This window comes from Patiria miniata, unplaced genomic scaffold (genome assembly GCF_015706575.1).
Source record: "Patiria miniata isolate m_02_andy unplaced genomic scaffold, ASM1570657v1 HiC_scaffold_7, whole genome shotgun sequence".
Lineage (NCBI taxonomy): Eukaryota > Metazoa > Echinodermata > Asteroidea > Valvatida > Asterinidae > Patiria > Patiria miniata.
In genome coordinates, this window is record NW_024037074.1 from 47,554,531 (window position 1) to 47,569,045 (window position 14,515).

Here is a 14,515-nt window from a genome sequence, read left to right on the forward strand (position 1 = left end):
TGAACAAAGAAAAAATAAGTTGAACAAAGAAATTGACTGGAGTTGGGTTTGAACCTGCAACCTCCGGATTGCCGTTCCGGTGCTCTACCAACTGAGCTATCCAGCCCTATGTTTGCGGTTCCCCATTTTGTCAATGTCTTTGTACAAGGGGTGCTAGTCAGAACTTCAGAAGCCACAAATCCGTATCTATGCCATGTAGCCAGGGACAACACCCAAATTTACTATGCTATCAACATTAGCAATGCTGATTAGCAACATTAGCAACGGGAATCACTCAGCTTTTTATTTAACCAGATTACCTTTTCTCTCTCCGTCGTGGGTACAGAATTCCTTGCTCTCACACTGCAGCGGCTGACAGTGTTCCAACATCCCATTAGAGCTGCAAGTACATGCCTTGTAGCAATCCAAATTATCAGCCGAGTCCGGTAAGCGCACGTTGCTTCCGCGCGTCACCAGGAACGTTGAGGCGTCGCCGAGTCTACAGCCCGGGGTGCACTTGGCCTGGGTGCACATCTCACCATAGCCGCACAGGCCACGGTTGATGGAGCAGACCCCACTGAAACCGGTGGTTTCATTGTTACAGGGGTCGCTGTGGCAGGGGACTGTGGTCTCGCTTTTCTTGGTCTCTCGTGGTTCGAGATCTGGTCAAGAAATGTTTCAAACTGATCAGGCGTTGTATGGTTGAGCTCATAACATTTCTTTGGGTAAAAAGTATTAGCCACTCACAGGCCGGCTCACACTTTGAACACACAAATTTGAGAGCAAAACAATTGCGGAGATGGAATTTGTGAAAATTTTATATTTTGGTTTTGCCCTTTGCCAACGTATTTTTATAACACTGTATACTCGGTCTTGTTGGAAGGCTCGCGAGAAAAATTCACAAGCTTGAACCGGCAAGCCGAACTCGGCAAGCTCGGTGGTCGAGTGATAAGACATCTGCACTAGTAAGCAGGAGGTCATGAATTTGATTCCACCCGAGTCAATTTTTTCTCGCATGCCCCGAGTATACAGTGTTTCAAAATATGTTGGCAAAGGGCTCCAATACAAAAACAAGTTGTGTAACTTAGTACAATTGAAGAAGTACAATTGAAGAAGTCATGATGTTCGCTTTACTTTCATGTGTGAAGGAAGAACTGAGCCTTAGGCCTGACGCTTAAGGGACACTCGTTCATACTTACTGAGGTATTCACTAAGAGGAATGCAAGGTGCGTGGCCGTCCAGCGGGGACAGGATGTTGCACAAGCCCTGTGCCGTCAGACCCTTGGCCAGGCGAGACTGGTCAATGCACTGACTTAAGATGTGGATGCAATCAGCCCTGAACAAAAAATCAAAACCCAGGTTAAAACAGTCTTTGAAAATCAGGTGAATAACAAGGGAGAAACTGACTAGATGCATAATGATTTTAAAGTTGAACAAAGAAATTGAGTGGGGCGGGGTTTGCACCTGCGACCTCCGGATTGCCGTTCCGGTGCTCTACCAACTGAGCTTTCCTGCCCTATGTTGGCGGTTCCCCATTTTGTCAATATCTTTGTTCAAGGACGCTAGTCAGAAGCCATAAACCCAAATAGCCAGGGATCACGTCTATGTCACGATGCTAGCAACATTAGCAATGCTTGCAAACCTGGGAAATAGCAAACAGAGATCACTCATCAGAGAGGATCAGTTCTTTGAAAATTCATTTAGTGGGTTTCAAAAGTATTACTCACAGAAACAGCCATTTTGAAAAGACAAGGACCACAAAACGTTCACCTCAAAACAGGAAACGCAAATCTTCACTTCCTAAAGATAAAGTTTTAATGCTATCGTTTTGAAGAGCTTAAATTTCATCGCAAGAAAATCGTAAGTTCATTCACAAGTCCAGTCACAAGTAACAGGATGAGCAACATAGGAATGCCTTTGCCCCAGTTTGTCTGAAGAACTTGAGGACTCTAGGACTTGTGATGACTTGTGATTGACTTGTGATTGACTTGTGATGAATTGTGATGACTTGTGACATCTTGTGATGACTTGTGACGTCTTGTGATTGACTTGTGACGACTTGTGATTGACTTGTGACGTCTTGTGATGTCTTGTGATGACTTGTGATGACTTGTGATGTCTTGTGATGACTTGTGATGACTTGTGACGACTTGTGATTGACTTGTGATTGACTTGTGATTGACTTGTGATGTCTTGCGATGACTTGCGACGACTTGTGATTGACTTGTGATTGACTTGCAATGACTTGTGACGTCTCGTGGTGACTTCTGATCAACCACAAGTACTGTTCCTACAAACACTGGCCCAGACTTACTTGCATATCATATTGACGTGCGACTCTGGATGGCACGGCTTGACTTGCAGGGTGCACGCGATAGCCTTCCACATCTCAGACTCGCACTCGTCGATGTCCAACACGGGGATGTCCATGAACGGCATGCGGATCAAACCCTCGCTCCACAGCTGCATGTCGCTGGCCGCACCGGTGTCTGACCGGGCCGAGCAGCTCCGGAACAGGTCCGTGGGTCTGGGGAGATTGAACACGATGAATATTAAATTGTAGAGTGATGTCGAAGAATTTAGAGGGACTCTGCAAAGATTTCAGCATTAAACTTGCTGTGTTTTAAATGAGCTTTGAAATTTTACAAGTTGTCGGCAGTGCTAAACAGTGATTGTCAAGAATTATTAAAAGTTTGAAGAATTAGCTGCTAAGGCTTAATAAGAGTTACAGCAGTCAAGAACAACTTCACACAAAAAATTGTTGGGCATACAAAAAAACTGTTCTTCAGCAGCAAAGAAACACAGGAAACAAATAAATATTTAATTTTGCTGTTTTTTTATGGGTAGATGAGGACGTCTTTACAATATAGCCAAATTCTTCCAAATCTTTACCTGTCGTTAAAGTTGGTGCAGTACGTCAGCCCACTGCAACCTGGCTGGCATGGCTCTTGAACTGTTGAAAGATGCAAATCACAGCTTGATATTGCTTGGTAACACAAGATAAATTCCTGACAACTCTCCAGAAAGAGCGCCCTCTAGTGTTCAACATTCACTGACAAATCAGCAGCACAAGCTTTCTCACAACATTACCAATGATGCATCCCGTCATTAAGTTTAAATAATTTTCATCATCTATCTGTTCCTCAATTTTTATTTTTTTTTACTTTGTCCTATGTACGATGGAGCATTTTCTTTCAATAGTTCTCTTGTAACAGATTTTTGGCTCATAATGCTATATAACAAATGCTGAATCGTGACTGCTGCACGTGTGCACAAAGCCACTCGAGAAACCATTTATGACTGTATGACGGTAAAAAGGGCGTTGGAAACACTTGTAGCCTGCGGTCTCGGTGATATTGTACTGACCATCTGCTAGGCACGTGAGTAGCGAGACCTCCATGGGTTGATACTGGCAGTGCTCGTCGAAGTCATTCCAACTCTGCTTGGTAGCCCAGGAGGTGCTGTACAGCTGCAAATGGATTGATCATCAGCAGGAAATCAATAAACGATTGGAAATTGATCAGTCATTAACAAAATCAGCTCCAATCAATAATGACAAGCAACACACTTTGATATGCGGTGACAGATACCAAATGGAATTGTTATTAACATTGGCGAATGTAAAACATTTATTAAACTGTGTATTGTACTCAAAAGTATGGGCATCCAAAGAGTAACTGTGTGAAAAGTACATGTACATGGCAAAAAACCAAAGTCGGCATAAAACATGGGAAAAATCAATCTCGTGTAATTTGACCAAAAAAACCTGTGCACGGAATAAGCAAAACAAAATTTCAAATATGGGATTATCTGAGTCTTTACCTTGACACATATTTCTCTACACCTTGCACTGACGGCTCTACTGCAGCACTGTAGCTTGGCCCCGTCCAATGCACTCAGGTTGGGTATAGGGTTGTCTGGCGCAATGTGAGATCCTGTCAAATCATAACAGGAGACTAGTTACTTGTATATGGACTTTTTGGACAAGTACCCCGTCAAAATGGTTTACTGACATTACTGCTCTCTGCCAATAATTAAGTTTAGTCATCTCGTGCATGGACCATTAAAGTTATTATACAACATTTGTTTTTGATGTAATTTTCAGAAATGGATGGATTTGGGGGTTAGTATTATATAGCAAATGTTGTTAAATTGACCTGTTTAAAGATGCTGGAAAAACTAAGGGAAAAATGCTGTGCTTAAAATTTAGTTCCCTGACCCTACTTCAGATGAAACAGAGCAATTTATAGACGTCGAGGAATTGTCAGGTCAGGGAACCAGACTAGCTTTTTGTATCAGTTTCCAACGATGGTCGACCGACCATCGTTGGAAACTGATACAAAAAGTCCACTTTTTTTGAAACAGCACAACACCTTTAAGTCTTGGTCCCAGACTGAATTTTGATTTTGTTCTCCAAATGCAGCTGGTCCCTGGCAAGCATGGTCAAGCAACCATACCGCAATAGAGGTCGCAATCAACATGTGAATCAAAACCAATCTTTGGAACATTGGCACTGAGACCCAAGAAATTCCAAGCATACCTCATGTGCACCCAATAGTTTGAGTACAGCATGTGCAAGGTGTGTTCACAATTTCCTGGGTCTGCTTGCCGAAATTCCTAAGACTAGACGCTGCACATCACAGTTGAAATCAACTGCTCGTACATGACCCTCTGCGTCATTATTGGGTGCAAGTCAGGAAAAAAGAACGGCAGAAGTTAATTTACCTGAATTGAGAAGGAAGCAATTCCACATGCCAACATGTGGCTGGATGGTGCCTCCACATCCAGCAAGCAAGGAATCAATGATCTCGGGTTCTGAGGTCAGGTTGGTGTGGACGCGTCGGCAGGTCTCCTTGCAGGCAGCGCTCTGCGAATGCTCACAGCAATGTAGACCTGAAGCAAAGTATATACATGTATATTTAAAAGCTTAATGAAGAGAAGTTGGAGGTGTAATGAATAGGGATTATAGAAGTTTTATTTTGACACCAATTGTGTAGATTTGACACCAGAGCTTTTACACAACAAATGCAATTCTTACTCACTGCTTTTAAAATACCTAGCCGCAATAACCACTGAAATGTAGATTAATAATGTACACTTAGTACTTGTAATAAGTTTGATGGCAGGTCAACTGACACAAAAATGGAAAACATTATTCGACACCTAAAGTGTAGATTTAACACTAGAGCTTTTACACCACACAAATCACAATTCCAACTTACTGTCTCTTGGGTCTCTGGCTGGAATGGCCTAAATCTGCACCTAAAGTGTAGATTTAACACTAGAGCTTTTACACCATACCAATCACAATCCTAACTTACTGTCTCTTGGGTCTCTGGCCGGAATGGCCACCGAGGTGTAGTTCTCGACACACTGGATGACCGTTCGACTGACATCCCGACAGTATATAGAGACGTCCAGCGACATCTCGTCGGTGGGTGTCATGGCATCGAAGACCGCCTCGCATTTTTGATGACACTGGCTGACCACTGAGGCATGCCGGCAACAATGCTCCTTCTCTGTAATAAGAAAATACACTTGAATAATAAGACTTTCTATAAACCATGGATTTTTTTCTTGTGAAACGTGTCCCTCAAATCCCAAATAAATTTGAAAATCCCAAGCTCAAAATCAAAATTGGTTTAAACAATCCACGACAACCACGGAGTAGTCTACTGAATCTCCTCCCATCCATGGGCCACTGGATTAATGTATCGAAAATCCCAAATCCACATCCAAATCTCAAAAATCAACCTATAAAAATGATAAAAACTAAGAAATTCTGGTAGACACTTTCATTAAAAATCTGACTTACTCTCAAATCTGTCCAAGCACTGGAACAATGAAGGCTGCATGAAGAGGTAAAAAAAAAATACACCTTTAATTAAAATCGAAGAAGCAGCACACATTGGTTGAAATATTTGCTAGTCCAAAACATTCAGAATGGATTTAATTGGAAAGGTTTCCAGTTTTGAATAAAGTTTCGAGAAATTCCTACCTCTTCGTGTCTCAAACAGGTTGACGATGCTTCTGAGAAAGAACTTGCCTGCAGCGACAGAAAAGAAAATCAAATGATGCGGGAATTATTAAAAGATAGACCAGCTTTGGTTAGTACGTAGATCAATCATGAGTTCTTAAAACAACTGGACTCAAACTCTTTAACTGAAGATAGGGGATATTTTGCCGGAGGTAATGACGGCAAACTAACGATTACTAAAGGTTTGCCGGCGGCAATCCATATCAACAGAGGGCGCTGTACTCTTTAAAATAGGGCTGAATTATAAGATGTATTAAATTCCCTCCAAAAGTTGTGTAGCACGTTTGGTGTAATGGTTAAGCAAAGGCTCTAGTAAGCGGGATGACTCGCGTTCGATTCCGACCGCAACACATTTTTAAGTTTTTTTTTTCTCATCCCCAAATAAATAAGAATATTCTTCTTTTATTATTTTCACATGTCTCAAACATTTTTTGCAGAGTATTACATTTTCTTTTTCAGATTTGTGGCTCTGGAGGATTTTTTTTAAAAGGGAAATAAAGTCCCAAATTATAAACTGGTCTGAATCCCATCTTGTGAATACGAGGTAACAACGATAATTTTGGCATGGAGCCAGACTAAAACTTTTCACCGGAAAATGTTGAAGTACAAAAAAACAGTAACTGCGCATGTTCAGTGCATATCTGGCAAACTAACGTTTACTAAAGGTTTGCCGTCTCCGGCAAAATATACACTGCCTTAACTGAACCATCTTGTGTTCTTAAATTAAATTTAAATCTTTGAAAAAAAATAGAAGAATTCAGCCAATGAAGCTCTGTTGTCAAGAAATCCAAACTTATATTTGTGTCTAACCGATAGGTCTTTAATGTTAATCATTCCCTTTACAAGTCCCTATGTTTAGAGGCCCAAAACGTTATTATGCTAAACCGCACAGTACCACTGGAGAATGTTGCACCTACACAAACTAAACAGTTGAACTGAACAATTTTATTTTCTAGTTGGTCTTCCAGCATTCTTAGTGAGCCTCATCACTCTTTACTCCAACGTCCTGAGTCCCTCTCATCCCTAATATCCACCATCCAGGAGGTTGACAAATTGTTCATTACATCTCGTCAGGCCCCTCCTCTGGACATTTAACCCTCTGACATTTTCGCCGGCTAAAAAACCAAGCCTTTACTCCAGCCGACCAAACCAAACCAAACCGTAAAACTCTGAGCCAGAAACGTGATCTGCGGTCGTCTACGCGAGGCTAGGCGGGACACCCCTTGGCCACCTGCGGTGACCGGGACAGATCTACAAACACAACAGCTGACACCCCGGCTGGAGTTTGGTGGGGGATTTCAGAGAGAGAGGGAACGGAGAGTTTGTTGGTTTTGGTGGGGCTCCCGTGGAGAACTATTTTCTGATCCAGCCGAGGGTATGAACTGGAGACTAATGCAACGACATTGGTATAATGCCTATGCAATTTGCACTCATTGGCTTACATTTATTCAGAGAGCAGAAAACAAATCTAATAGATTGATGTTTGAAAGTGAGGAAATTGTCATTGTTGAAGAGGTATGCTTTATTTTGGGAGTGGAGAAAGGGAAACATCAGAGCGGTCTTTTTGAGGGATACATGTGGATGATTTTTTTTTTAAATCTTCACAAAAGTTTGCACATAATCCATCACAGTTTGGAATTGTCAAATTAAAAATGGATTATTTTTTTTTGAATTTTTTTTCTTCAATATTTACAAAGTTTTAACTTTTACAAGGACTCTCTCTTGACGGAAACAAGTTATCAACAAAGATCTGCCATCGGTTTTGTGTTGCATACTCTCTGCCGCCATGTTTACTTAAATCCACGATCTCACAATAATTTATAACGTCCAAGACCAATGCGGGGCACCCATGGCCAATAAAACTTTTTCCTCTACAATCAACAACAGGAAACAATTCTTTGAAACTTCTCTTGGGAAACAAAAGGGTAGAATAAACACTTTTTCGGGTCGGTTCGCTACAAAGCTCTCTCTCTGGGCTCAGTAGGACTGAGAAACATTGAGTCATCAAATACTGTTCCCGTTATTACATCGTAAATCAACGGTAATTGTCACCGAGCTACCTCGCGCAGCACAAATCACACTTCGGGTAAAGACCAAACGAGAGCCACCAAATTTTCCCAAGGAAGCTGAAAGGACCGACTGTAAATCATCACCCAGGGATTGTTTGCCATTTGGGGGAAAACTAAGTGTTTCTAGCACAATTTTCTGAGGGGGTACGGGGTATTTATTGTTAAAAATGCACAACAGCTGGAAGGTATGCCATTTTTTCCCCTGGCCCGGCAATAAAATCATACAAAGGCACTTGGGAGATTAAACCGAGGGTAGAAATTATAATTATTATATTGAACCTACACAAATTATGGGGCAAAATGGGAAAAAAAATCCCTCTCAAATTTGTTTCATATTCAACGGCAGTGACTATTGGATTTTTTCATCAGATTTTGTAGAATCAATTGTTGAAATGGCTTTTCGATGAACTCCATTTCAGCATTATCTTGTTTTATAGTGGACGGATGGGCCAATTGGATTGAAAGGGGACAAAGTTTCTAATGAATCAACCACATTTTAATTCCTGAAGAAGAAAAAAAAGAAGATTTTTCCAAAAATAATTGCAAATCAACACGATATTGCTAAACCAGACACAATTATTGCGAGTGAGTAGTGAACAGAGCAGTTATATATCCTCTGATAACTTTTGCTTTAATCAAACAACAGGAAAAAAAAGTTTTGGGGGGATTTGAAAATGTCAAAGTGAATCAACCAAAGATTAAGAATTTTTCTTCGGTTGTCACTGGACTAAAGTTCCAACAAAAATTCTGCCTTCTTTTGGCAAAAGTCTTTGGAATTTCCGAGCCCTACCCAGGTGCCACTCCTCCGCACCCCAACTGCTACAAATCCAGACACTAAGAGGTATCCGTCACGCCGGGGTGTCCCCCTCTCTGTCACACCCCTAGCCTTTGGCACCTGGCCCCCCTCAAGTGCCAATCTGTCAAACTCCATCACTGACACCCGGCCCTAGGGTTAGCTCTGAACGTCAGTCAAAACTCTAGGTGTGCTAAGTGGATTTTTATCAACGTCTTAATCAATTGAGCGGTCTTGCGTTCTAAACTGCTGTAATACTTTAATGCAAGGTTTGTCCATTTTGAATTTAAATTTTACAAATCTGCTTTGGCTACTTTTGAAAAGCTCAAAAGACCACTGTCGAGAACCTCCAACAATCTGTTCAATTGTTAAGTAAATAAAAGGCAGAATAATGTGAATATTTTTGCCAGTTGTTTACTCTAGCCATTTGTCAATTGGGATGATTTTTTTCAGTCTGGTCAACTTGTCATATTTGGCCATTTGTCAGTGGATGCCACCTGCAATTCTTTACAACTTGCCAAAATGTGACCAGATTTAATGTCATTTTGTCCACCAATAAATTGTGGACACTCTGCCCTGTGGTCAACTGCTCACTGCGGCCATTTTTCAGATGTACAATGTGATTAAAGTTGTGGCTAACAATCACCATGGCTATTACAATGTATTACTTTGTGTTGCTTGATTCAGTGGTGATGTTAATCTGACTGCTGAGAATGACATTACTTACTTGCATGCATGCAGCGTGGCACTGACCAGCTCGAGCACGGATGCAGCACAGTCGTCCTGCCCACCCTGTGTCCTCCTGCCAAATATCTGCACACAAAAAGAACAAAAGTACAGCCAACATTTCATTTAGAAATTTTGGAGAAAATGTATATCAACCTAAACGTGTTCTGGTACTAGACACATTTTTCAGACCTAGACAAAACTGTGATGAGGCCGGGTCCGAATCATTTGGCTATGACCGGAAATAACATACAAGTTTATGGGAAGTGGCTTAAGTCGCTAGCCAGCGGCTGCCATAGGTGTGTGTGTTATTCCTGGCAGTAGCCACATCCACTAACCAGTGGCTGCCATATGTGTGTATGTTATTCCTGGCAGTAGCCACAGTCACTAGCCAGTGGCTGTCATAGGTGTGTGTGTTATTCCTAGCAGTTGCCACAGTCGCTAGCCAGTGGCTGTCATAGGTGTGCGTGTTACATGTATTCCTGGCAGTAGCCACAGCCACTAACCAGTGGCTGCATAGGTGTGTATGTTATTCCTGGCAGTAGCCACAGTCGCTAGCCAGTGGCTGCCATAGGTGTGCGTGTTATTCCTGGCAGTAGCCACAGTCGCTAGCCAGTGGCTGCCATAGGTGTGCGTGTTATTCCTGGCAGTAGCCACAGCCGCTAGCCAGTGGCAGCCATAGGTGTGATTGTTATTCCTGCATGGTGGTAGCCAAGTGATTCGGATATGGCCTGATATACATGTACCGGTAGGACTGATATCTGAGGTTTCATGAAACTGACGACTGAGAATTGACGATGCCTACAATTTCAGGAGAGGAAACAAGACACAAACTAAATTCATGTAGGTAATATTAATTGCAACAACAACAACAAAATCCAGATCTGCCTGAATAATTAATCTCAATCAAAGACTCGCACACGATTGCACAATTGCTCATCTCGAAATGCAGACTTCCTGCCTGCAAAATTGACATTGTTCAAAACATGCTATTTCTGAGCTCTCTCGGTTGCTGCCGCTCTGGGAAAAAAACCTGCCCAGCCCTGGGCGACCCCTCCGGACCTTACAACATAATCACCTGTTTGCAGACAAAATGTGTGGCCGGGGGAGCCGTATTAATTGCACACATTTGATAGTCTGTCGCATCAGCGTGCGCGCTCGGCTCACATCGTCTTCAAGCAGACAATGTGGTCATGTGTAAGAACCGGGGCACACTGCCGGGCAGAACGGGGCCAAACGTACAAACGTACAGCCCGGATCCGTTAGTGACTCATCATCATGATATGAAATTCATACATGTGTGAGACAAGATAAGAATTGCGTTTATATTTCTTATCTCGTGTTCTAGTTATGTACCGAGGACTCTTGAAACCCAATACGTGCTGCAGTTTAGATGAGGTAGCAAATAGCTCATTTGGATGGGACAAAGGAAAGCAATGAATATCTATGAGGATTGAGGAAGGAGGAGAAATATACAGCAGTTACCGGTACATGCACCTTGAAGAAAATACCTGCAATCAGGTATATATACATGTACTACAGATAAGGAAGTATGTATCTGAAGATGCATGCCATCAAGTGATTCGCAGGCATGTTCTTTCCCGGTTAGATTATTGTAACGGGTTGCTTACAGAAGTCCCACAGATGCATATTAAGAGACTTCAAAGTTTGCAGAACTGGGCTGCTTGTGTCATCTTTAAGTTGGATCGCCGTCATGATGCCATGCCTCTTCTAAGATCGCTTCCTTGGTTACCAATTAAACAGAGGATTGTGTTTAAGATTCTTTTATTTGTATACAAATTCTTTCATAATCAGGCCCCAGAGTATTTTAATGAGTGTCTTGAGTTGTATCGACCTTTGCGTACTAATCTTCGCTCCAATGCAGATCCATCTCGGCTAACTTTTCCCAGGACTCGTAGTAAGGCAGGAGATCGTACATTCACTGTTACAGCAGCTAAGGAATGGAATGAACTTCCCTCCTATATTAAATCTGCTCCATCAGTGGATGTGTTTAAGAAGATCCTCAAAACATACCTCTTTCCCAATTGATGTATTATTGTTGTTTTGTTTGTATAATGTTTAATGATTTGTTGTTATATTGCTCATTACTACTGTAATCGCTGTGGTATAGTTATACTATGAATAGCATACCTAAATGCATAATAATAATAATAATAATAATAATAATAATAATAATAATCAAATGTAGGGAATAAAAAGTCAGGCGTTGATTTCAACCAAGGCTCTAAGTACACAAATGGGCTGAGCACCGAATTTGCTACGCCAGTAAAAAGTTACGGCCTCAATGATGAGAATACTGCTCAATAAAGGCAGCGATATCCTTGGATGCCATATGTAAAACCCTTCTGCGTGTCGGTCTTCCCAGACACCAAATTAAGTGGATTAATCAAATATTATCTGAAACGCAAACTGACAGAGCAGCCATTAGCCGTGTTATTGTATCCGGCCTGCACTGGCGTTCACACGTTCGACGGACAAATCAGTGGAGGCCCGCCAGCCCGCACGCCAGCCTGCACGACCACGGCACTGGGACGATTCCTTTAATTTCCGTCCAATAAAAACCCGGTGTTTTCTGCAATTAGTTACAGGGCAATCAGATAAGATTAGCGTTAATGGGAGACTGGCTGCCGGGAGATGGCGGCTGGTGAAACCGGACTTGCCACGGCCGGCCGGCCGGCGTGACGGGGTGATTAACATCTTGCTCTGAGATGTACAACGGTATTAGCGGCCGGCCCATTGAACAAGGCGTTGTTGCCTTAACGGCCCGGTAAATAATACTAGCTTTCAATTAAGGCTATCTGTTGAAGATCTTGCCCTGAACGACTGGCAATGTCAATTCTTGTGATTGTCTCTATACACATCTCAGATGAAAAAAACTAGTAAAATCATGACCTAAAGTACACAGTTTTTGAGATGCACGCACATCTGAATCAGTCCATTCACACAAAGCAAAGAAACAGAGTCCTCACCAAAACATGTAATAGTTATCAACATGTACGTGCATATTTAGATCATTGGTTGAGTCAGCATTGTGATATATGTGCATTTACATCAGAGTAATTTGGTAAAGCACGAAGCATTCAAAATCAGTATAAAATGACAAATGCCAGAGCTTTTTCAGAGTTGGCACTGTTGTGTTTAAGGTTGTGGTAAACATAGGGATATGCGGAGGATGATAGGAACCACATGTGAGGCCGCCTCTAGGACACATCAGCCTTCCGGCACCTGATCAACCTGCAGCCTCAGCACCAAAACTAAACAACTGCGGTGGGGGGAAAAAGCTTTTAAGATTCCTGTTCGTGCCAATGAACTTGTCAGGGTTGCCCTTTGTAGGGAAAAAAAAAAGGGAAGAGACGCTCTACTACGACACTTCCTCTCGAAGCTGTCAGGTCCTCAAGTGTAAGGTTGGGGAAGGTTTTGGGGTACTGTAAACACTCGAGTGGGGCCGGGATGAAGAGGGATCTGCAAATATACTGAAAATGGATGGTTTTGGGGGGATTATTTATTTAAGTTGCGGGTTACCGGGGCAGATGCCCAATTGATTGTAATGGAATTGGAGGTAAACAGACTGACATCTTTTGTGGATTGATTTCGTTTAACAGTGAGCAGATTTTTCGGTTGGCTGACATACATGTATGTGTACTGAATGTTTGCCTCTTTTTTTGTTTGTGTAACTTGGACTGAAGAATTCACATTTGTGTGAAGTGTACATATCATTTTTTATAGAAGATCCAATCGAATAAATTATAAGTTAATAAAACGCAATGTTATTATGATATCTGGGTTTACAAGCACTCCGATTTCATTTTAGCATCCAGTTCAGAACTATTTTCTACATCTACATACCTGTACATGTACAGGCAAAATGTGCAGTTTCTGCCGATCGATGCTGCAGAGATCAGTTTTCTCAAAAACATCTGCTCACCTGAATTAAACCAATTTTGGCCTGCGTTTCAATTTCCAGCCGTCATCGGAAGCAATGCCTCCTAATCAAAACTCCGTCTTGTATTCCCAAAATACTCGTTGAGATTTGGTTCGCGCTGCAATTTGTGGCCAAACTGGTCATCAAAAACTTTCTCCAAAGAGCAATCAAAGGATTTTCTTGACCATTTTAAGCTGCACCTCCATCAATGCAAAACCACAAAAGAAACAGAATTTAACATGCATTCCAATCATCCCAACGCCAACTTGTCAAACGGCAAGAAATCCCTGACAGGAAATCCAGCCTCAGTAACTCAATACCACCGCTCGTCATTTCACAGTGTACAGGATCTGTCATGTCCCATCCCTGACAAACATATCCATTGCAAATGAGCCGTGACATTTCTGAACTGGCTTTAAAGGATTGCCGTAGCACCGTGATGATATACCCGCTCCCATTGTGCCTGCTGCGCTATCCATTTCTCACTGAGCGTTTCAACAGCAAAGCTCTGTCGGTTTCAAAATCAAACTCAAGAAACAGTACATGAAGCACATCATGTTATTGTACATTACATACAAATTTTCACTTTAGAGTAGACACATAAATGGTTTCATATAGAAATGTTTGTTTGGCCATTCTCAGTTGACATCAACGATGTGATACGCGAGATGTAGAGTTGGAACTTTTTACACTCCTCTCATTTCTAGTAACTGAAAGGTTAAAAAATGTTTTGAAACTGATAAATTGGGCACTAAATACAGCACCTGCAGTTTTTCGTGTTTGGAATAATATTTAAACATTTCATCTGGGCTTTATTAATATTTATTTCAAAGTTGGACCATCAATGGTCATTACATTGTCCTCACAAACCAAACTGACAGACCCCACTTCAATTTTCCTCCATTTGAAAGCCGGAACTTTTCCAGCCCACAATTTAAGACATGTTGCACCCCTCCAAGAAGATTTCA

The 14,515-nt window shown here is 41.8% G+C and overlaps 1 protein-coding gene across 1 annotated transcript in view; it reads right to left on the reverse strand.

Moving 5' to 3' along the window:
* Positions 1-14,515, reverse strand: part of LOC119744912 (reversion-inducing cysteine-rich protein with Kazal motifs-like) — a 59,526-nt gene that overhangs the window by 4,615 nt on the left and 40,396 nt on the right. The window contains exons 5-15 of the mRNA XM_038221111.1: positions 9,606-9,691; positions 5,978-6,025; positions 5,795-5,828; positions 5,301-5,498; positions 4,705-4,872; positions 3,802-3,914; positions 3,346-3,448; positions 2,872-2,932; positions 2,294-2,506; positions 1,179-1,315; positions 300-641 (exon numbers count right to left, since the gene is read on the reverse strand). Of these exons, the coding sequence (XP_038077039.1) occupies positions 300-641; positions 1,179-1,315; positions 2,294-2,506; positions 2,872-2,932; positions 3,346-3,448; positions 3,802-3,914; positions 4,705-4,872; positions 5,301-5,498; positions 5,795-5,828; positions 5,978-6,025; positions 9,606-9,691 (1,503 nt within the window). The remainder of the gene's footprint in view (positions 1-299; positions 642-1,178; positions 1,316-2,293; positions 2,507-2,871; positions 2,933-3,345; positions 3,449-3,801; positions 3,915-4,704; positions 4,873-5,300; positions 5,499-5,794; positions 5,829-5,977; positions 6,026-9,605; positions 9,692-14,515) is intronic.